General features: G+C 37.9%; 1 protein-coding gene across 1 annotated transcript in view; it reads left to right on the top strand.

The window, feature by feature from the left end:
* Positions 1-22,690, top strand: part of GYS2 (glycogen synthase 2) — a 58,751-nt gene extending 36,061 nt beyond the window's left edge. The window contains exons 12-16 of the mRNA XM_059185714.1: positions 13,249-13,375; positions 16,234-16,329; positions 17,133-17,296; positions 18,971-19,051; positions 21,077-22,690. Coding sequence (XP_059041697.1) covers positions 13,249-13,375; positions 16,234-16,329; positions 17,133-17,296; positions 18,971-19,051; positions 21,077-21,298 — 690 coding nt within the window. The 3' untranslated portion in view covers positions 21,299-22,690. The remainder of the gene's footprint in view (positions 1-13,248; positions 13,376-16,233; positions 16,330-17,132; positions 17,297-18,970; positions 19,052-21,076) is intronic.
* Positions 22,691-23,680: the final 990 nt, after the last annotated feature.

The following is a 23,680-nucleotide window of genomic DNA, read 5'->3' as shown; positions in this document are numbered from 1 at the left end:
TTGTCTGCCTCTAAATCTCTGCCCCTTAATCAATTTACAAATTTACTTAATCTACCCCAGTCTTCTCATCTGTAAGATGGTGGTAAGATAGGTCTACACTCACAGAACTGTTGTGAGGCTTAAATAAGTAAGATGCTGCAATTAGTGCAGACCATGGCACGTGGTGAGTGCATGATAAATGTCAGCTTTTATCCGTACTTAGCCCAGTACCTAGCATGTGCTGGATACTCAATAACTTTTAGAAGACAGGTGTAAAAAGTTTGATGAGAGTAGAAAATGGAGGATTTCTCTCTGCCTGGAGAATTGGAGACGTGTTAGCTAGATCCCGTCTGGTGAGCAGGCGTTTATCTCACACATAACAGCTCATCCTGCAGAGAGCCAGCAGCAGTAGATAAGAAGGCACAGTGATACAGAAGCACATGGCTTCTGTAGAGTGAATGGAGAAGGGAGTTTGTCTCACACAAATCATGTTTATATAGATAAGTTCAGGAAGAGTTTGAGACTTTCACTGGTTATTATCATAAAGCAAACGCACGCACAAGAAATAAAAGAATAACCCCTTCACAACAATATATGCTCCAAGCACTGAGATAAGTTTTGGTTAATTCAGAATTAAAGTATTTTATTTATGACTAGTATCCTTTAAAAAGCTTAACACTGACTCATTTGATCACCTGCATATTTACAGAACTCTATATCGAGTGGTTCTTAACTCTTAGATTAACAAGTACTTTATATGAATGCTACCACTTGATCCAGGAAACATTACAGATTGTTTCGAAGTTGAATGTATCATCAATTCTGCCTTGGCAGTGGACATAGTGAGAAAACCCTACAGTGCAGACTCCAGGTCCTGACCTGATGCCAGCACTCTGTGAAAGCAAATTAACTTCCAGGGATCTTAATTCCCTCACAGGATAAATGTGGTTAGACAGCGTTTTGTTTTGTTTTTTGTTTTTTGTTTTTTTTTCCTTACTGATAGAGGGTCTGCTGTGAGCCAGGTGCTTTGCTGGGGGCTTTTGTATATAGAATCTCATCTAATCCTCTAGGTAACCTTGCTCTGACCTCTAACATCCATTCCTCCACCCTGGGCCTCTGTCATTGGCTGTTCAGGGCCCAGAGTAGCTGCTTTCATATTTTAATTTTGCTGTTCTGTTTGGCTGAAACAAAATGAATGAACCATGATATTCTCATGTTCAAAAATGGGCTTTGGAGAGTACAAATTTTCCCAGGCTTGGAGAAGCGAACATAGGCACAATGAATTTTGAATCCCTGTTTGCTGATATCTGCCAGGGATATAGTGGGCTGCTGATTTGATGATTGTCTGGACAGAGGATCTGTGCCTTTGTCTCTTTTCCTCATGCAGTACTTTGCACGTGATAATAAGAACTCAAATCATGTTTTATGGAGGAAAATATTTTATCTATTTTTACTTTGGGATTTGTGATTCTTGTGATTGAGTGAACTATCATTTTCAAATACTAGTTTTGGATATTTTACCATTTTACTGCTTAAGTTTAACCTAGGTCCCATTTGTGGGTCTCCTGACATGTAACTAATGTATATAATTTCTTTATAATATATTCCTAAAATTAGAGTAATGAGAATATCATGATGTTGCTAGGATTAAATAATATATGAGAACATTATTTATAATATATAAAGTATCATATAACTGTTATCATTGTTGTTATATATCCAAATTAGTGTTTTTCTTCACAGTAATCTCTTTGGAAAAATATAGTTATTCTTTTATTATATTATATATGTTATATTATGTATATGTATAATTTAATAATATACATATTTTATATGTATATTATATGGCAAATACTATATACTATATAATATTGTGTCATATATTATAACATATAATACATACAGTATACATATATAATATATCATATATTATGTATTTTATATATGGCATATATTATTTATATGTGTACAATATAAATACTATATTGTATATTGTATATACTACCTTTATACATAGTATATACAATGCTTTTAAATCAGATTTTATTGATTTTTAATAACTACTTAACTATGAGGAGAGGCTGACAAATTACCTAATAATGGTTCAAGAAAAACTTCAATAAATATGAGAAATTGGAGAATTCTTTCATCCAGGTGACCAGTTAAGTAGCTGTTCTACAGCTTTCCAAGGATAGTCATTCTCTCTCTTGTCTCTGTCTTTGCATAACATTACAGGCAATGTAGTCTCAGTACCGGCTCATACCAGTACATGAGAGCTCAGAAATTTTGTGAGCCAGTTTTTAAAATAGCCATTTTTAAAATTTTGGCCATTCTAACTGCTGTAAGGTGATATCTCAATGTGGTTTTAATTTGAATCTCCCTGAGAGCTAGGGATGATGAACATTTTTTCATGGGTCTGATAGCCATTTGAATGTCTTGATTGGAGAAGTGTCTGTTCATATCTTCTGCCCATTTTTTGATATGTTTGCCTGTTTCATGTGTGTTGAGTTTGAGGAGTTCATTATAGATCCTGGATATCAACCTTTTGTCTGTACTGTCATTTGCAAATATATTCTCCCATTTCGTGGGTTGCCTCTTTGTTTTTGTTTTTGTTTTTGTTTTTTTTTTTTTTTTTTTTTTTTATAAACATATATTTTTTATATACATATATTTTTATCCCCAGGTCTGTGAATCACCAGGTTTACACACTTCACAGCACTCACCAAATCACATACCCTCCCCAATGTCCATAATCCCACCCCCTTCTCCCCAACCCCCTCCCCCCGGCAACCCTCAGTTTGTTTTGTGAGATTAAGAGTCACTTATGGTTTGTCTCCCTCCCAATCCCATCTTGTTTCATTTATTCTTCTACCCACTTAAGCCTCCATGTTGCATCACCACTTCCTCATATCAGGGAGATCATATGATAGTTGTCTTTCTCTGCTTGACTTATTTCGCTAAGCATGATACGCTCTAGTTCCATCCATGTTGTTGCAAATGGCAAGATTTCATTTCTTTTGATGGCTGCATAGTATTCCATTGTGTATATATACCACATCTTCTTGATCCATTCATCTGTTGATGGACATCTAGGTTCTTTCCATAGTTTGGCTATTGTGGACATTGCTGCTATAAACATTCGGGTGCATGTGTCCCTTTGGATCACTACATTTGTATCTTTAGGGTAAATACCCAATAGTGCAATTGCTGGGTCATAGGGCAGTTCTATTTTCAACATTTTGAGGAACCTCCATGCTGTTTTCCAGAGTGGCTGCACCAGCTTGCATTCCCACCAACAGTGTAGGAGGGTTCCCCTTTCTCCGCATCCTCGCCAGCATCTGTCATTTCCTGACTTGTTGATTTTAGCCATTCTGACTGGTGTGAGGTGATATCTCATTGTGGTTTTGATTTGTATTTCCCTGATGCCAAGTGATATGGAGCACTTTTTCATGTGTCTGTTGGCCATCTGGATGTCTTCTTTGCAGAAATGTCTGTTCATGTCTTCTGCCCATTTCTTGATTGGATTATTTGTTCTTTGGGTGTTGAGTTTGCTAAGTTCTTTATAGATTCTGGACACTAGTCCTTTATCTGATATGTCGTTTGCAAATATCTTCTCCCATTCTGTCAGTTGTCTTTTGATTTTGTTAACTGTTTCCTTTGCTGTGCAAAAGCTTTTGATCTTGATGAAATCCCAGTAGTTCATTTTTTCCCTTGCTTCCCTTGCCTTTTGCGTTGTTCCTAGGAAGATGTTGCTGCGGCAGAGGTCGAAGAGGTTGCTGCCCGTGTTCTCCTCAAGGATTTTGATGGATTCCTTTCGTACATTGAGGTCCTTCATCCATTTTGAGTCTATTTTTGTGTGTGGTGTAAGGAAATGGTCCAATTTCATTTTTCTGCATGTGGCTGTCCAATTTTCCCAGCACCATTTATTGAAAAGGCTGTCTTTTTTCCATTGGACATTCTTTCCTGCTTTGTCGAAGATTAGTTGACCATAGAGTTGAGGGTCTATTTCTGGGCTCTCTATTCTGTTCCATTGATCTATGTGTCTGTTTTTGTGCCAGTACCATGCTGTCTTGATTATGACAGCTTTGTAATAGAGCTTGAAGTCCGGAATTGTGATGCCACCAACGTTGGCTTTCTTTTTCAATATCCCTTTGGCTATTCGAGGTCTTTTCTGGTTCCATATAAATTTTAGAATTATTTGTTCCATTTCTTTGAAAAAGATGGATGGTACTTTGATAGGAATTGCATTAAATGTGTAGATTGCTTTAGGTAGCATAGACATTTTCACAATATTTATTCTTCCAATCCAGGAGCATGGAACATTTTTCCATTTCTTTGTGTCTTCCTCAATTTCTTTCATGAGTACTTTATAGTTTTCTGAGTATAGATTCTGTGTCTCTTTGGTTAGGTTTATTCCTAGGTATCTTATGGTTTTGGATGCAATTGTAAATGGGATTGACTCCTTAATATCTCTTTCTTCTGTCTTGCTGTTGGTGTAGAGAAATGCAACTGATTTCTGTGCATTGATTTTATATCCTGACACTTTACTGAATTCCTGTATAAGTTCTAGCAGTTTTGGAGTGGAGTCTTTTGGGTTTTCCACATATAGTATCATATCATCTGCGAAGAGTGATAATTTGACTTCTTCTTTGCCGATTTGGATGCCTTTAATTTCCTTTTGTTGTCTGATTGCTGAGGCTAGGACCTCTAGTACGATGTTGAATAGCAGTGGTGATAATGGACATCCCTGCCGTGTTCCTGACCTTAGCGGAAAAGCTTTCAGTTTTTCTCCATTGAGAATGATATTTGCGGTGGGTTTTTCATAGATGGCTTTGATGATATTGAGGTATGTGCCCTCTATCCCTACACTTTGAAGAGTTTTGATCAGGAAGGGATGTTGTACTTTGTCAAATGCTTTTTCAGCATCTATTGAGAGTATCATATGGTTCTTGTTCTTACTTTTATTGATGTGTTGTATCACATTGACTGATTTGCGGATGTTGAACCAACCTTGCAGCCCTGGAATAAATCCCACTTGGTCGTGGTGAATAATCTTTTTAATGTACTGTTGAATCCGATTGGCTAGTATTTTGTTGAGTATTTTCGCATCTGTGTTCATCAAGGATATCGGTCTATAGCTCTCTTTTTTGGTGGGATCCTTGTCTGGTTTTGGGATCAAGGTGATGCTGGCCTCATAAAATGAGTTTGGAAGTTTTCCTTCCATTTCTATTTTTTGGAACAGTTTCAGGAGAATAGGAATTAGTTCTTCTTTAAATGTTTGGTAGAATTCCCCCGGGAAGCCGTCTGGCCCTGGGCTTTTGTTTGTTTGGAGATTTTTAATGACTGTTTCAATCTCCTTACTGGTTATGGGTCTGTTCAGGCTTTCTATTTCTTCATGGTTCAGTTGTGGTAGTTTATATGTTTCTAGGAATGCATCCATTTCTTCCAGATTGTCAAATTTATTGCCGTAGAGTTGCTCATAGTATGTTCTTATAATAGTTTGTATTTCCTTGGTGTTAGTTGTGATCTCTCCTCTTTCATTCATTATTTTATTTATTTGGGTCCTTTCTCTTTTCTTTTTGATAAGTCGGGCCAGGGGTTTATCAATTTTATTAATTCTTTCAAAGAACCAGCTCCTAGTTTCGTTGATTTGTTCTATTGTTTTTTTGGTTTCTATTTCATTGATTTCTGCTCTGATCTTTATGATTTCTCTTCTCCTGCTGGGCTTAGGGTTTCTTTCTTGTTCCTTCTCCAGCTCCTTTAGGTGTAGGGTTAGGTTGTGTACCTGAGACCTTTCTTGTTTCTTGAGAAAGGCTTGTACCGCTATATATTTTCCTCTCAGGACTGCCTTTGTTGTGTCCCACAGATTTTGAACCGTTGTATTTTCATTATCATTTGTTTCCATGATTTTTTTCAATTCTTCTTTAATTTCCCGGTTGACCCATTCATTCTTTAGAAGGATACTGTTTAGTCTCCATGTATTTGGGTTCTTTCCAAACTTCCTTTTGTGGTTGAGTTCTAGCTTTAGAGCATTGTGGTCTGAAAATATGCAGGGAATGATCCCAATCTTTTGATACCGGTTGAGTCCTGATTTAGGACCGAGGATGTGATCTATTCTGGAGAATGTACCATGTGCACTAGAGAAGAATGTGTATTCTGTTGCTTTGGGATGAAATATTCTGAATATATCTGTGATGTCCATCTGGTCCAGTGTGTCATTTAAGGCCTTTATTTCCTTGCTGATCTTTTGCTTGGATGACCTGTCCATTTCAGTGAGGGGAATATTAAAGTCCCCTACTATTATTGTATTGTTGTTTATGTGTTTCTTTGATTTTGTTATTAATTGGTTTATATAGTTGGCTGCTCCCACGTTGGGGGCATAGATATTTAAAATTGTTAAATCTTCTTGTTGGACAGACCCTTTGAGTATGATATAGTGTCCTTCCTCATCTCTTATTACAGTCTTTGGCTTAAAATCTAATTGATCTGATATAAGGATTGCCACTCCTGCTTTCTTCTGATGTCCATTAGCATGGTAAATTCTTTTCCACCCCCTCACTTTAAATCTGGAGGTGTCTTCGGGCTTAAAATGTGTTTCTTGGAGGCAACATATAGATGGGTTTTGTTTTTTTATCCATTCTGATACCCTGTGTCTTTTGACAGGGGCATTTAGCCCATTCACATTCAGGGTAACTATTGAGAGATATGAATTTAGTGCCATTGTATTGCCTGTAAGGTGACTGTTACTGTATATGGTCTCTGTTCCTTTCTGATCTACCACTTGTAGGCTCTCTCTTTGCTTAGAGGACCCCTTTCAATATTTCCTGTAGAGCTGGTTTGGTATTTGCAAATTCTTTCAGTTGTTGTTTGTCCTGGAAGCTTTTAATCTCTCCTTCTATTTTCAATGATAGCCTAGCTGGATATAGTATTCTTGGCTGCATGTTTTTCTCGTTTAGTGCTCTGAAAATATCATGCCAGCTCTTTCTGGCCTGCCAGGTCTCTGTGGATAAGTCAGCTGCCAATCTAATATTTTTACCATTGTATGTTACAGACTTCTTTTCCCGGGCTGCTTTCAGGATTTTCTCTTTGTCATTGAGACTTGTAAATTTTACTATTATGTGACGGGGTGTGGGCCTATTCTTATTTATTTTGAGGGGCATTCTCTGAACCTCCTGAATTTTGATGCTTGTTCCCTTTGCCATATTGGGGAAATTCTCCCCAATAATTCTCTCCAGTATACCTTCTGCTCCCCTCTCACTTTCTTCTTCTTCTGGAATCCCAATTATTCTAATGTTGTTTCGTCTTATGGTGTCACTTATTTCTCGAATTCTCCCCTCGTGGTCCAGTAGCTGTTTGTCCCTCTTTTGATCAGCTTCTTTATTCTCTGTCATTTGGTCTTCTATATCACTAATTCTTTCTTCTGCCTCATTTATCCTAGCAGTGAGAGCCTCCATTTTTGATTGCACCTCATTAATAGCTTTTTTGATTTCAACTTGGTTAGATTTTAGTTCTTTTATTTCTCCAGAAAGGGCTTTTATATCTCTCGAGAGGGTTTCTCTAATATCTTCCATGCCTTTTTCGAGCCCGGCTAGAACCTTGAGAATTGTCATTCTGAACTCTAGATCTGACATATTACCGATGTCTGTATTGATTAGGTCCCTAGCCTTCGGTACTGCCTCTTGTTCTTTTTTTTGTGGTGAATTTTTACGTCTTGTCATTTTGTCCAGATAAGAGTAAATGAAGGGGCAAGTAAAATACTAAAAGGGTGGCAACAACCCCAGGAAAATATGCTTTAACCAAATTAGAAGAGATCCAAAATCGTGAGTGGGGAGAAAGGGGATAAAAAGAGGTTCAAAAAGGAAGAAAGAAAAAAGAAAAAAAAAAAAAAAGAAAAGAATTTTTTTTTAAAAAAGAAAACACCTAAGAAAAATGTAAAAAAATATATATATATATTAGATAAACTAGTAAAAAATCGTTAAAAAAGAAAAAGGTAACAGTTAAAAAAAAAAAAATTTTACCCGAAGGCGAGAAAAAAAAAAAAAAAATGAAAAAGAAAAAATTAAATTAACTGCAAGACTAAAAAAAATCACAGGAAAAAAGCCATGAGTTCCGTGCTTGGCTTTCTCCTCCTCTGGAATTCTGCTGCTCTCCTTGGTATTGAAACCGCACTCCTTGGTAGGTGAGCTTGGTCTCGGCTGGATTTCTTGTTGATCTTCTGGGGGAGGGGCCTGTTGTAGTGATTTTCAAGTGTCTTTGCCCCAGGCGGAATTACACCGCCCTTACCCGGGGCCGGGGTGAGTAATCCGCTCGGGTTTGCTTTCAGGAGCTTTTGTTCCCTGAGCGCTTTCCGTAGAGTTCCAGAGGACGGGAATACAAATGGCGGCCTCCTGGTCTCCGGCCCGGAGGAGCCGAGAGCCCAGGGCCCCACTCCTCAGTGCGCCCTCAGAGAACAGCGCCCAGTTACTCCCGTCTGCCTGACCTCCGGCCGCGCTCCGAGCTCACCGAGCCTGCGACCGGTTCAAGGTAACACGGAGCTGCGAGCTTACTGTCGGCTCTGTCTCTGTAGCCGGCTTTCCCGTTCCAATACCCGCAAGCTCTGCGACACTCAGACACCCCCGATCCTTCTGTGACCCTGCGGGACCTGAGGCCACGCTGACCCCGCGTGGGCTTCGCTCCGGTTTAGCCTCTGGAGCGATGTCCCTCCGCGGAGCAGACTTTTAAAAGTCCTGATTTTGTGCGCGGTTGCTCCGCCGCTTGCCGGGAGCCGGCCCCTCCCCCCGGGGTCTATCTTCCCGTCGCTTTGGATTCACTTCTCCGCCGGTCCTACCTTTCAGAAAGTGGTTGTTTTTCTGTTTCCAGAATTGCTGTTCTTCTTCTCTTCGATCTGCCGATGGATTTTCAGGTGTTTGCAATCTTTAGATAAGCTATCTAGCTGATCTCCGGCTAGCTGAAGCAGTCTCAGCTTGCTACTTCTCCGCCATCTTGACCTCTGCCCCGCCTCTTTGTTTTTTTTTTTGACTGTTTCCTTTGCTGTGCAGAAGCTTTTGATTTTGATGAAGTCCCAAAAGTTTATTTTCGCTTTTGTTTCCTTTGCCTTTGAAGACATATCTTGAAAGAAGTTGCTGTGGCTGATATCAAAGAGATTACTGCCTATGTTCTCCTCTAGAATTCTGATGGATTCCTGTCTCACATTGAGGTCTTTTATCCATTTTGAGTTTATCTTTGTGTACGGTGTAAGAGAATGGTCAAGTTTCATTCTTCTACTTATAGCTGTCCAGTTTTCCCAGCATCATTTATTGAAGAGAATGTCTTTTTTCCACTGTATATTTTTTCCTGTTTTGTCGAAGATTAATTGACCATAGAGTCATAGGGTCGATATCTGGGCTTTCTACTCTGTTTCACTGGTCTATGTGTCTGTTTTTATGCCAGTACCATGCTGTCTTGGTGATCACAGCTTTGTAATAAAGCTTGAAATCAGGTAACGTGATGCCCCCAGCTTTATTTTTATTTTTCAACATTTTCTTAGTGATTCGGGGTCGCTTCTGATTCCATACCAATTTTTGGATTATTTGCTCCAGTTCTTTGAAGAATACCAGTGGAATTTTTATCGGAATGGCATTAAAAGTATAGATTGCTCTAGGCAGTATAGACATTTTAACAATGTTTATTCTTCCGATCCAAGAGCATGGTATGGTCTTCCATCTTTTTGTGTCTTCTTCAATTTCTTTCATGAGTGTTCTGTAGTTCCTCAAGTACAGATCCTTTACCTCTTTGGTTAGGTTTATTCCCAGGTATCTTATGGTTCTTGGTGCTATAGTAAATGGAATCGATTCTCTAATTTCCCTTTCTGTATTTTCATTATTAGTGTATAAGAAAGCCACTGATTTCTGCACATTGACTTTGTATCCTGCCACTTTGCTGAATTGCTGTATGAGATATCACCTTATACCAGTTATAATGGCCAAAATTAACAAAACAGGAAACAACATGTGTTGGAGAGGATGTGGAGAAAGGGGAACCCTCTTACACTGTTGGTGGGAATGCAAGTTGGTGCAACCTCTTTGGAGAACAGTGTGGAGATTCCTCAAGAAATTAAAAATAGAACTTCCCTATGACCCTGCCATTACATTCCTGGGTATTTACCCCAAAGATACAGATGTAGTGAAAAGAAGGGCCATCTGTACCCCAATGTTTATAGCAGCAATGGCCACGGTCGCCAAACTATGGAAAGAACCAAAATGCCCTTCAACGGACGAATGGATAAGGAAGATGTGGTCCATATACACTATGGAGTACTATGCCTCCATCAGAAAGGATGAATACCCAACTTTTGTAGCAACATGGATGGGACTGGAAGAGATTATGCTGAGTGAAATAAGTCAAGCAGAGAGAGTCAATTAGCATAAGGTTTCACTTATTTGTGGAGCATAACAAATAGCATGGAGGACAAGTGGTGTTAGAGAGGAGAAGGGAGTTGGGGTAAATTGGAAGTGCAGGTGAATCATGAGAGACTATGGACTCCGAAAAACAATCTGAGGGGTTTGAAGTGGCGGGGAGCGGTGGAGGGTTGGGGTACCAGGTGGTGGGTATTATAGAGGGTACGGATTGCATGGAGCACTGGGTGTGGTGAAAAAGTAATGAATACTGTTATGCTGAAAATAAATAAATTAATTAAAAAAAGTAAATATAAAAAAATAGCCATTTTAAAAAATTAAATTGTATCAACTTAAAAATATAAATCAACTATATTAAAATGAAAGGTAATGCTCAAAACTCATCACATCCTAATTGTTAATTCTACATTTTATGATGATCTCTACATTTAAAGTTATGTATGGCTATTATACCCACATGGTGGGAATATTCTATAATGGTGAGCTACTGCTTTCCCCATCTCTAGTTCAGTGACATCACAGTGGTAACTTGAAACCGACCATAGTAGGGATATCTAGAGAGTGAAAATAGGTGAACACTCCACATCGTGGCTTGATTAATTGTGTGTCGATTGTCTAGGCTTACAAAGGTGGCGGATGAATATGAACAATACAGATTAAACTTAAAAGGGTTGTGTCCCGAGTCATTACACAAAATTGTGAGTGGCACAAAAATACAAGGACATATTTTTCCCATATTCAGAAGCTAATATCCAACTTGGGAAAGAAGTCACTATGTCACTGAACTATGAACCTATGAAGTTCTGACGTGTATCTCTGAAAAGATCGACATTCACGTCACAACTACGTTCAGTCCTCAGTTGAAACTAGAATTTAGTTCTGAATACAAGATTTTGTCCAAAGTCAACAAAAGCATTTGGGAGCATTTAACTATCTAAAATTTATAATAAGGAGTTTTATATATATATATTTCTATAGAATTCATTCTTTAGAAAAGTTTTCGGTTCACAGTGAAGTTGAGCAGCAAGTACAGACAGTTAGTTCCCAGGTACCCCTGCCTCCCCCACATTTACAGCATCCTGCACTGTCCATATATCATACCAGGATCTTATATTTGTTACAACTGAGGAACCTACATTGACGCATTATTATCCACCAAGATTCATAGTTTATGGTAAGTTACGCTCTTGGTGCTTTACCTTCTGTGACATTATAAATGTATAATGACCTGTATCCACCATTACAAAATCACACAGAACAGTTTTACTGCCCTAAAAATCCTCTGAACTCTGCCTATTCATCCCTGCCTCCATCCAAAGACTGATCTTCTTTCTGTCTCCATAGTTCTGCCTTTTCCAGAATGTCATATAGCTGGAATCATACAGTGTATGGACTTTCAGATTGGCTCTTTTCACTTAGTAATATATATTTAATTTTTTCCATGTCTTTTCGTGGCTTGATATCCCATTTCTTCTTAGCACTGAATAATATTCCATTGTCTGGATAGTTTATTTATCTACTCATCTATTAAAGGATATCTTGATTGCTCCCAAATTTTATCAATTATTAATAGAGCTGATACAAATATCTGTATACAGGTTTTTGTGCATACATTTTTTACTATTTGGATATTGTATGCTATACTTTCTTTATATCACTAAAATGTATAGTAAACTTATGTACAAATATACACTTATATTTTAGGTTTTTTTCTTAAGCATGTACCAGAACAACATTGCTTAAAGATCATAGTAAATATGTTGGCTTTTACTCTGAGTGAAACGGGAAGCCACTGAAGGATTTTGAGCAGGGAGTGCCTGGCACTGTTGAATGTTCACTCTAATTGTACTGAGTAGAGACTTGGCAGAATAGAAGCAGGGAGATAGGTTAGGAGGTGATTACCTCTGGGTGAGAGAGGATGCTGACTTTGGTGAAGGCTTCTAGTCTGATCTAATCTAGATGAGATTCCTAGTACATCTCTGTCCCTTAGTTCCATTTCCCTGGGCTACCTTGTGTCTGGCGCAATGGAGGACAGTCTATTATATTACAAAGCTCCCCTCTTTTCTGCTCCAGATAGGGGCAAATTGATAAAAAAGACAGCAGTCAGCCATTAGGAAACAAAATAAACCTTTTTTTGTTGCAGTGACTGGTTGACTCCCTTGGTACGGTGTGTGACTTTTTTTCTTTTTTTTTAAGATTTATTTATTTATTTGACACAGAGAGAGACCTCGCATATAAGCAGGGAGAGCAGCAGGCAGAGGGAGAAGCTGACTCCCTACTGGGCAGGAAACTTGATGCAGAACTCCATCCCAGGATCCTGGGATCATGACCTGAGCCGAAGGCAGGCACTTAACCAACTGAGCCACTCAGGTGCCCTGAGAGGATGTGACTCTTGATCTCAGAGTTGTGAGTTTGAGCCCCATGTTGGGTGTAGAAATTACTTTAAAAATATCGAAGAGATTACTGCCTATGTTCTCCTCTAGGATTCTGATGGATTCCTGTCTCACGTTGAGGTCTTTTATCCATTTTGAGTTTATCTTTGTGTATGGTATAAAATCTTTAAAAAAATACCTTATTGTCAATACAGCTTAGCAATGTAGCTTAGCACGGGAACAAAAATGGCCATATTAACTCCCTTTCCTCCAATCTAGGCCTTGGAACCTGAGAGAAACTTAGTCCACAGAGTAGATAATACACTGAATGGAGAGAAAGGAAAAAAGCACCCAAGCTTATCTCTTTTTCTTTTTTTCCTCCTCTCTCTTTTTCCCTGAATGTAGAACACAAGGATTTTACATGTCAAAATACCGAACCGTAGGAGATTTTTTGCTTTATTTTCTTCTCTTCTTTTTTTGCTCATTAAAACTCTCCTTTTTAGGTGATTTTGCACCCAGAGTTTCTATCCTCCACCAGCCCTTTACTACCCATGGATTATGAAGAGTTTGTCCGAGGTTGTCATCTTGGAGTATTTCCATCATACTATGAACCATGGGGCTATACTCCAGGTATGTGGCACGTATAGATTATGGAATGTTTTAAATCTTATTAATCTATTATTTTATGCACATGGATATAATATTCAGAGTTGATATGTAATTTCTACTAAAGTTAAATTATAATAATATATTGTATTATAATAAAAAAATGTGTTATAAAGGGTACATATTATTGAGCTATCTCTCCGAGTCCCAAATATTCATATAAAGGAGAAATTGAGTGCAGGTAGGTTTAAGATGAGAAACAGTGGTCCAAAAACAGTGTTCTCTAAAACTTATTATAATTTTTAAAAATTAATGGATGTATTTAATTTTTGATAGGTACCACAGTCACATAGTTAAAGAAACAAATAGTATAAGAAAGTAAACAATGAGAAGTCTTCACACCATAGTCACTCAAAAAGGAGGTACTTCTTTTAAGATAAAATGTCAATTCAATGACAGGTATTGTGACCCTGACATCATTCCATTCAGACCCTTCCCCTCTTCATCTGCCTTTTTTTTTTCTCCCCAATGGTAGATTCCCAGATGCACTATCTATTTTCTTTTTGTCCCCTCTGAGTATATTTGTCACTGGTATCAAGAGTGATCAATTTGTATTTGGACTGAAATGCCTAACTAAAAAGGAAACAATACTCAAAATTTAAAAACAAATACTTTAAATAAATGCCAGTGGAAAGAACATAATATTGATCTTTCCATCTTGTATTAGTAATCTGAAATTTTCCTTTTTATTTAAATATAATTCCATTTATAATTTTAAAAGAAAAGGTTCAGAAAACATTTTTATGCATAATTAATAAATTTTGCTTTCTGATCTCAGCGTCATCATTGCCCAGCCAAGGGGTAGCTGTAGTAAGGTTAGGGAGATCATGGTTGAAATATGAAGAGGAAGAATTTTTTCTAATCTTTGTATTCTGATCCCAGAGTTTTAATATAGCATTTAAAATTCTATGTAAGTAGGATCTTTACATAAGAAGCAACATGAAATCACTGCCTCTTTTGACATAAAGTCCTGTTCTGTTGCTCTAGGTTCCGCCAAGAATAGTTTGCCAGCAGCTGTAAAAATATTAAAACTTCTGGGGGAAAATAGATAAAATATTATCTCCTCTTGAAACATGACACAGAATAGCTGTTGATCTAAAAAAAAAAGAAAGAAAAGAAAAGCTATTGATCTAATTCTTTTAGCTGTCTCTTTCGTAGTTCTAAAAATTGTTACGGGTATCAGTTGTCATTTTTATAAAGATGGTGTCTTCTTACTTATGAAATACCTTCATATTATCTTAAATTGTTTATAATCAAGCATCTATCTTTTAAGATACATAAAATGCATATTTCATGGATGAACTTAGCATTTTATTATTGACTTGTGTTCCTATTATTGCTAAAAAGTAACATAATTTATTATCAAGGAAGTTTCAAAAATAGAGAAGCACAAAACCAAAGCCCGAGTGACTTAAGGATGTGGGAAATCATTATGTTGGGTAAAGAGAATGTTCTCTAACTTACAGCAGACTTTCCACCAAATGCTTAATCCAAAATGACAGAGGAGATACATCTAGTATTTAAGATAAAGACCAGCAAAATTGTTATAAGAGATAAGCAGGTGGAAAAAGAACTTTGAGAATGAGTCATTCTCTGTTTTGAATTAACCAATGAAATTTGGCCATTCCTCACCTAACCTGTAGTTACATAAATAACAAGACCTCCGGTGGACTAAGTTTGGTGTTGGCATATTAGATAATTCTAATTTTTTTTAGAATAACTTTTTATTTGATGCTAAGTTTAACACATTCCAGAAAGTATTCATTTAAGTCTGTGTTTTGAGAAAATCCAATGAATATAAATACTTATTCCATTAAATTCATTCAATGAAGATTTGCAGGGGTTATGGGTACCTAGTATTTCATTACATATCTGTTAGTGAGTATTTAATAAAAATAAGTTTCTGCAAAATTCCGTGGAATCATAGGCAAAATTCTTTCTACATATATGCATAAGGATTTTTCTGATGATGAGTTCAAGATTTTCATCAGATTCTCATGTGGGTCAAGAATCCCTGTCCCATTTTCTCCTCCACTGCTTCCTCCAGAAATTAGGAAACCACTTCTCTCTAGAGATAAGCCATGAGGCAATATTTGCAGAGCAGAAGAAAAGGCCACTGTCTAAACTGCATTATTTCTTGATTAGTGAGGAAATCTTTTTTTTTAACCCATCCCCACAAGCCAACCAAGTTTAATTCCATAATCATATATAAATTCCTTGTTAAAAATGCAGACATCCTTGTGAAAGGTAATACTTCTTAAAAGAAACATATCCCCTATTTTATGAAAAACAGGTTTTGACTAAAAGGGGAGAGAGGACTACGGAGGGTATGGGTACATTGGACACTTGGGGAAGTGGAGAGATTTGCGGCAAGGGACATTAATATGATGAGAAGAGTTGCTCATGTCCAAAACCCACAAACTCACCACATGCTTAGACACAGCTTAGAATGGAGCAAAAAGAAAACAAAACCAGCTGGAATGAGAGAGGCAGGATAGAACAGCAGTTCCAAACAGGAGCCCTGGAGCCAGGCACCTGGCTTCGAATCCCTCTACCCCATTCCCCAGCTGTGAGACATTGGGCGAATTATTTAACCTCTCTGTGCCTCAGTTTCTTCATCTGTAAGATAGAGATAATGGCAGTCTCATTTCAAGTAGTTTTTGAGATTAAATGAGTTAATACCCGTAAAGAGCTTAGTACTGTGCCTGATACAGAATAAACATCACTATTACTAGGCAGACGTGGGCTTCTCCCCCATCTCTGTGCGTAAGTGGATATAGGAGTTGATCTGAAGCCAAGCCTTTATCTGTTTCCCCTGGCAGCTGAATGTACCGTGATGGGTATCCCCAGTGTGACAACCAACCTTTCCGGCTTTGGCTGTTTCATGCAGGAGCATGTGGCTGATCCTACTGCATATGGTGAGGTTTTTCATCATTCACCTGATGTAGGGATAAGTAACCGCTAACAAACAAAGCACAGGGTCTTTAGGGAGCCTAACTCTAGAGTTATTCTGATGATTAAAGTAATGTTTATACTTCTTGTTTAATGGAAGATAGATTTATTTATGTGATTCATAGAAAAGATTAAAAAGCTATTAATATTACGTATATTGATGTTATAGTAACTATGGCCTTAGAGTACATAGACTGGTCATTGTCATTATTTTAAAGGCCTGTGACAAGTTAGCAAAATTCACTAGAAATTGTTTAAGATGGCAGAAGAATCTGCATACCACCGTCTCTGTGTCTGTGTTGCCTAGCAGCAAGAAAAGCGAGATGGGATGGATCCTCTGCCTACACATTGCCAATTTCCTGGTCTTCTGCAATCTCCTTGTCATGGTTCTCTTTCCTCAGGCTAGAGCTGTGGTTCTCAGCCAGGGCTGTATGGTGGGAAAACTGGGGAGCCTAAAAATCACTGATCCCCAGAGATTATGGTTAATGAGCAGTACTAGGGAGAATCATTGATCCAGGGTATTCCCTCTACTGCCAAATTTCTTTGCAAGATCGATTGTGTTGCCTGTCTGTTGGGGACAGTTGTAAACCCGTAGAAGATCACAGAAGAAATATAGCATTGGAAGGGAAAAGATAAAGCAGAGGCAGTAGGGGAGTCAGGGAGTAGATAATGCATGTGGTGGTCTGCGATGGAATTTAATGGAATAGAAGAAAGATTCTTCTAAGGTTAGCCCTGTGTTTACCTAGGCTTTGGTTTTTGTGCTCCTCAGGTATTTACATTGTTGACAGGAGATTCCGCTCTCCGGATGATTCCTGCAATCAGCTGACTCAGTTTCTCTATGGATTTTGCAAACAGTCACGCCGCCAAAGAATTATTCAGAGAAACCGAACTGAGAGGCTCTCTGATCTTCTGGATTGGAGATACTTGGGCAGAGTAAGTTAAGTTTGGGATCAAGAGAACCGCTTTAAAAATCCCACTAGACTGGGGCCCTTGGGTGGCTCAGTTGGTTGGGCATCTGACTGTTGATCTCATCTCAGGTCTTGATCTTGGGATCATGAGTTCAAGCCCTGTGTTGGAATCTGTGCTGGGTGTGGAGCTTACTTTAAAAAAAAAAAAAAAAAAAAAGGAATATCTCACTGGACTATAAAAATATAGATTCTAATCATCAACTGCAAAGTCAACTCTGTAACATAATTGTTAAACTCTCAAGTGATGTTTCCATGTACTATTTTACTTAAAACAAGCTGGCAACGTCCTAAACCCAAATCTTCATATTTAGTTTGAGTTTATAGCAGCAAGTCTATCAGATCCATCTGCGGTATTACTAGTTAGTCTTTTGTCAGTGGTTAACTTGATGCATTTCAGGTATTGTTTCATGAATATGAGGAAAACATCTAAAGAAACATTTTTATTTTGTTTGTCCCTAAGCAATAAAGTGACCATATTCCTTAAGCATAGTTGGAGTGGGAATAATATAGTTTTCAAATGACAAGTACAGGAAATACCTCCTTTCAATTATACAACAGGTTTGTAAATACCTAGATGTTACGTATCTTAGGACCGGGCGATTTAATGAAAAATAAACTGACTTTGCCTTCAGATCATGTAACTCCTTAGATGCCACTAAATTCTCCTTGACAAATGATAGATGCTGCCATTTGCTGAGGCCCCATACACACTAATGCCAGTGCTCATCACAACCCTGGGTGATTCACTGCACTGTCTACATTTTACAATGAAAACAGAATGATAAACCTCTTAAAAGTTATGTTTCTTTTTTTTTTTTTTTTTTTTTTTTTAATTTTTTATTTTTTATAAACATATATTTTTTATATACATATATTTTTATCCCCAGGTCTGTGAATCACCAGGTTTACACACTTCACAGCACTCACCAAATCACATACCCTCCCCAATGTCCATAATCCCACCCCCTTCTCCCCAACCCCCTCCCCCCGGCAGAAGAATAAATGAAACAAGATGGGATTGGGAGGGAGACAAACCATAAGTGACTCTTAATCTCTTTTTTTTTTTTTTTAAGATTTTATTTGTTTATTTGAGTGAGAAAGAGAGAAAGAACACAAGCAAGGGGAAGGGCAGAGGGAGAAGCAGGCTACTTGCTGAGCAGGGAGCCCAAGGTGGGGCTCCATCCGGGCCCTCTGAGATCATGACCTGAGCCGAAGGCAGAGGCCCAACTGACGGAGCAACCCGAGGGCCTCAGAAGCTATGTTTCTTATCTAAGGTTTCAAGCAGAATTTAGATCCAGTTTGTGATTATTCAGGGCCCAGCTTTTCCCTGTGTCATACTGGTTCTCTGTAGAATGAAGCCAATGTTTTCAGTCCCCTTAGCATTCAGTTCAGAGCTTTCAGTAAGACCAGTATAGCTGTTCTCTTCAAAATTTTGTAATATTTCTTTTACTTATTCTCTGCAAAATAATAAAACTATAAACTATCAGGTGTTTTTTTTTTTTTTTTTATTCCTAAAATTAGGGTGAATAGGTTCTGTCACTTTAAGAATGTGTTTTATAACTAGGAGAATAAGATTTTATATAAGTTGGTTCTTGAGATAAATAATTTTTTTAACCATGAGCTGGTTTTTCTATCACAGTATTATCAGCACGCCAGGTACCTGACATTAAGCAGAGCTTTTCCAGATAAATTCCATATGGAGCCTACATCACCACCCACGGTAACTATTTTATTGTTGTGTACTTATTTTGGAAGCTAAATTTCTTATGCATGGTAAGTCCTCCCAATACCTTTTTATTTAGAATTAGTTAAGGACAGAAACTTTTATATTTTTTCATAATGTTGCCTTAAAGCAAGGAATTTAAAAAAAAAAAAAGCAAGGAATAGAGGAACTAACAAATCAAATCAAGTCAAAGCCCTTGAATCTGAGTTAGCCTAATTTAGAGGCTGAGCCAATGGTCAGCTAATTCATGTCACTGCAGAAGCACTTCTGTATTAAAATTCTCCTTGCCTTGGTACTTGAAACTGCTGTGCTGGACACTAATTCTTTTGAGAATTATTGAAAAATGAACTGTCCTGTTTTAACAGCAGGTGAATTCGCTATCCAAGGAAATGTTTGAAAATCAGGTGACTCCTTGGCAAGTGAATTCAGGAACCCCAGGAGGCAGTGGACTAGATGAGTATTTATGTTCCAGTCGGCAGTATCCGGCAGGGAGTCTTCTGAAGCTCTCTTAGACATTTATATTCATGAGATGAGCAAGGGCTACTTGTCCTCACATTCACCTAAAAGGATATATGATAGGAAACACAGCTTGAAGTAGGACAGCATCAGACATTTCTCTTCAGTGGAATCAGTTCTTAGAGCAGTCTGTGCAGCAGTCCAAAAGCCACACTTCTTTGCCGCGCCCCCACCCCCACCAGGCGAAAGCTTAGGTGCAAAAAGATAAGACCCTTATCATTAGGTATGAGATCTATCCTAGCTCAGTAGTTTTGTGCCCCACAGGAGCCAAGATGTCATGTAAATCTCCAGAGATCAGCGTCCATGGCCTCCACAAGGAATATGCACAAGTACGAGAGTCATCCAGTTCAGGGATTCCCCAAAATTGCTGAGTTCAGATGCAACTTGCTAATCAGGAGTCCCTTTTACCATAAACAGTTTTCTTAATAACACAACTTACATTCCATCTATATCAAGTGTCAAGGGAAACAGATCTCAAAAGTTAGCCAAGGTAAAATTCCCCCATGCAGAAGGTGACAGGGTTTTGAAAACCCTTCAAAATACTAATTCCAGCTTTCCTGTTCAGGATTAATTGCTTAGCTTGATTAGAGGCAGTTGCTGGACTTGATAATTCAGCTATATTCATTCACTTGTTCAACTGATTCAATTAATAAGTATTGAGCTCCTACTCTGAGCCAGGTCCTAAGTGAACAAATCAGCTCCCCCAACCTTTCTTTTTTTTTTTTTATTGCTTTTGGGGCCAATATCTGAACCTTGAAATGATCGGATAGGTATGACATGATAATAATGGGTAAGTGCTGCAACTATTTTTATACAGTTGTTCTCCCCAGTCAAACATGTGCTCTCTCCAAGGGCAAGAATCACATTTTTCTTCTTTGCTGCCTCAGTGGCATTATGGTGCCTGACCCATAGTTGTTACTTTTGCTCATTTACTGAAATAAAAGTAACTGGTAAAATTTCAGGATCAGCTGAGTGGTCTGGCTTCAGGATTCGTTCTAGTGGTAGCTGTCCATGGTATGTCCAGATGCCCCTGTTCTGTAATTTTGTTGAGCAGGCCTTCAAAGTGGCATGGGGACTGACAGGATCAGTGGTGTAACATGACAGTTGATATTAAAAGCTAGGGAGTGATCACAACCCTGGTACACATCTTTGTTCTATCACTTATATGCTGCATGACCTTTGGCAAGTCATCTGGCCTCTCTAACCCTCAATTTTCTTCTATAGATGGGAAAAACATTTATTGGTGTTGTTACAAAGATTAAATAAGATTATGTATATACATACATACACACATATGGCACCTGGCACATTTAAGTGCACAAGAAAAGAAAACTATTTATTTAACGAATTTCTCTTAAGCTTGGTGGTACCACAATCAAAAGGAATCAAAGATAATAATGGCCCATGAACAGACCACAAAAAAAATCCAACTATGTTTTGTATCAAATACACATGCAAAGTGTTTACATCATTATAATGTTTGTGACTTATTTTTGTCTTTGGCAGACAGAAGGATTTAAATACCCAAGGCCTTCCTCAGTTCCACCTTCTCCTTCAGGGTCTCAGGTCTCTAGTCCTCAAAGCAGTGATGTGGAAGATGAAGCAGAGGATGAGCGATACAATGAGGAAGAGGAGGCTGAAAGGGATCGGTTAAATATCAAGTCGCCATTTTCTCTGGGCCGTGTTCCTCGTGGGAAGAAAAAGCTACACGGTGAATACAAGAACTGAATTCCATGCTTGTCGAGCAGAGCTAATGTAGTAAGAACAGAATAAGAGTCATTATTTAAAGAAATGAAAATGCTACAAATTTCATTTTCTTCTTCTAAGTGTGACCAAGAAATTTATTCTCCGCTTACCAAGGGGAAAAGACTAAGTGAACAGCAATTTGGTAATTTCCATTAAAATCCAAGTTATTTTCCCCTACTCCCTTCCCCCAGTAAATTTAGGCACGAGGAAGAATGTTCATTAAAAAAGGAAGACTGGAAGTGTTTTTAAAATGTTAATTTAAGCAATAAGAATTTTCATTTGCTAGTATTTATTTTTAAATTATCATCACCACAATCCTGTGCTTAGTATTTATACAGCTGCCATATGTACCAAATAAACCTCCCATTTTTCCTGCAAAAGATCATGTTCTGAGCCCTGGACATGCACCACATACATATTTTAAATAATTCTGTCTTTAGTGATTATGTTCATGTTTCACAAGATTCAGAACCATGAGTTTCTATCTTTGCACACAATCAAAATCCATAAGAAAAAAAGCTATCTTAAATTGAGATCCTGATACATATTAACACATATTTACAAGATCATTTCTCTATTTAACAGTGGGAAGATGTTACCATCTGAGCTATACCATCTGACTATAACAGTTTTTCTGTTTTTAAAAGGAAAGCTTTCTGGAAAACTTGGTCAATCTTCTATAACTGATAATTGTTAAACCCAAATGAACTAATATATGGATATATAACTTAATATCCATATCAATGTATTAAGCTTTTGTTGATGTCTTATTTACAATTCTTTAGACATTTAAATGAGATAACCTGTATAAACACCTGCTATGAAATAGTGCCTTATAAAGGATTATATTTAAAGCTGTCCTTCAAAAAATTAGCAAAAAGAAAATATAGAGTCTTCCTAATTATAATAGGGACAGTGTCTCTAACACATCCATGATGTGCTTAGAGACATTGTTGCATGATTGCAGTTTAGCATATTTATGTTTATAATGAAATCTAAGTAGGCAAAAAACAAAACTAAAAACCTTCCTTCCCTCTTGGATTGTTCTTTTCCACAACTTGAGTATTGTTACACTTAGATAATAATGAATACCTTCATTGGCATACCAATTCACCTGAGTCTGCAAAGGTTTTTAAAAAAGTTTTAGTCTGGGATGCCTGGCTGGCTCAGTTGGTGGAACACAGGACCCTTGATCTCAGGGTTGTGAGTTTGAGCCCTGCATTGGATGTGGAGATTACTTAAAAATAAAATCTTTAGGGCGCCTGGGTGGCTCAGTGGTTTAAGCCTCTGCCTTCAGCTCAGGTAATGATCTCAGGGTCCTGGGATCAAGCCCCACATCGGGCTCTCTGCTCAGCAGGGAGCCTGCTTCCCTCTCTCTCTGCCTGCCTCTCTGCCTACTTGTGATCTCTCTCTGTCTATCAAATAAAAAAAATAAAAATCTTTTAATAAAAATAAATAAATAAATAAATAAAATCTTTAAAAAAAAAAAGAAAAATTTTTAGTCTGCCCAGTGCTGGATTATTGATGGCAACAAGGGAAGAGTAACAATGGCCATGTGTGAAGTGGTTCAGGACTAGTAGAAGATGTTAATCCAGCTCTCCTACTGCCTGTCCCATTGTTCAGAAAAAGTAGATGATTGGTGGATATAAGCCTCAAATCAGGCCAGAGTGGAAGATGGTTGTGAACTCACCTCATTTAGAGGTTCAGAAAGGAGAGAAATAAATTACCTAAAACCTAACCCTTGAAAAATGCCTGTTAATGCCAATTAACCCAACATCTGCAGAGCAGTTTGGGAAAGTCTGCCAAGGAAATCAGAAAATATGACATGGCTGTATCTTTTATTATAAATACACATTTGCAGAAGTGTCAGGAAGATCTCATGATAAAAAGGTGTTTCAAAGTTACAATAACTACGAAAACATATTCCTAGTAAAGTGACACAATGTGTATATTCAAGTGATACCCTTGGTTGGTACCTGGTTGGTCCACTGTTATTGAAAGCACGAGGTTTCCTCAGTAAAATGGCTCAGTAAAAAAATATATATATAAATATATATATATAGATAGATATTTATCTATCTATATATATATTTTTAAAGTATTCTCTACAGCAAACGTGGGGCTCATACTCATGACCCTGGATCAAGAGTGGCATGCTCCTTTGAGCCAGCCAGGAGCCCCAGAAAAATAGCTTTTTAATATAAAACTTGAAAATCCAAGTGCGTTTTTCGAACGAAAGAACAGCTCTCTGATTAGAAAGGAGTACAAATGATAGAGCAGATGGAAACTCACAGACTTGCAAACACTGGGTGTTGAAGGGCGTGTTTCTCTCCTGCACCCACCCCTCCAATTCAGACAGCTGCT

The sequence above is a fragment of the Mustela lutreola genome, chromosome 8 (genome assembly GCF_030435805.1).
Source record: "Mustela lutreola isolate mMusLut2 chromosome 8, mMusLut2.pri, whole genome shotgun sequence".
NCBI lineage: Eukaryota > Metazoa > Chordata > Mammalia > Carnivora > Mustelidae > Mustela > Mustela lutreola.
Note: the sequence above shows the minus strand (reverse complement) of the source record. Positions and strands in the feature narration are given on the sequence as shown.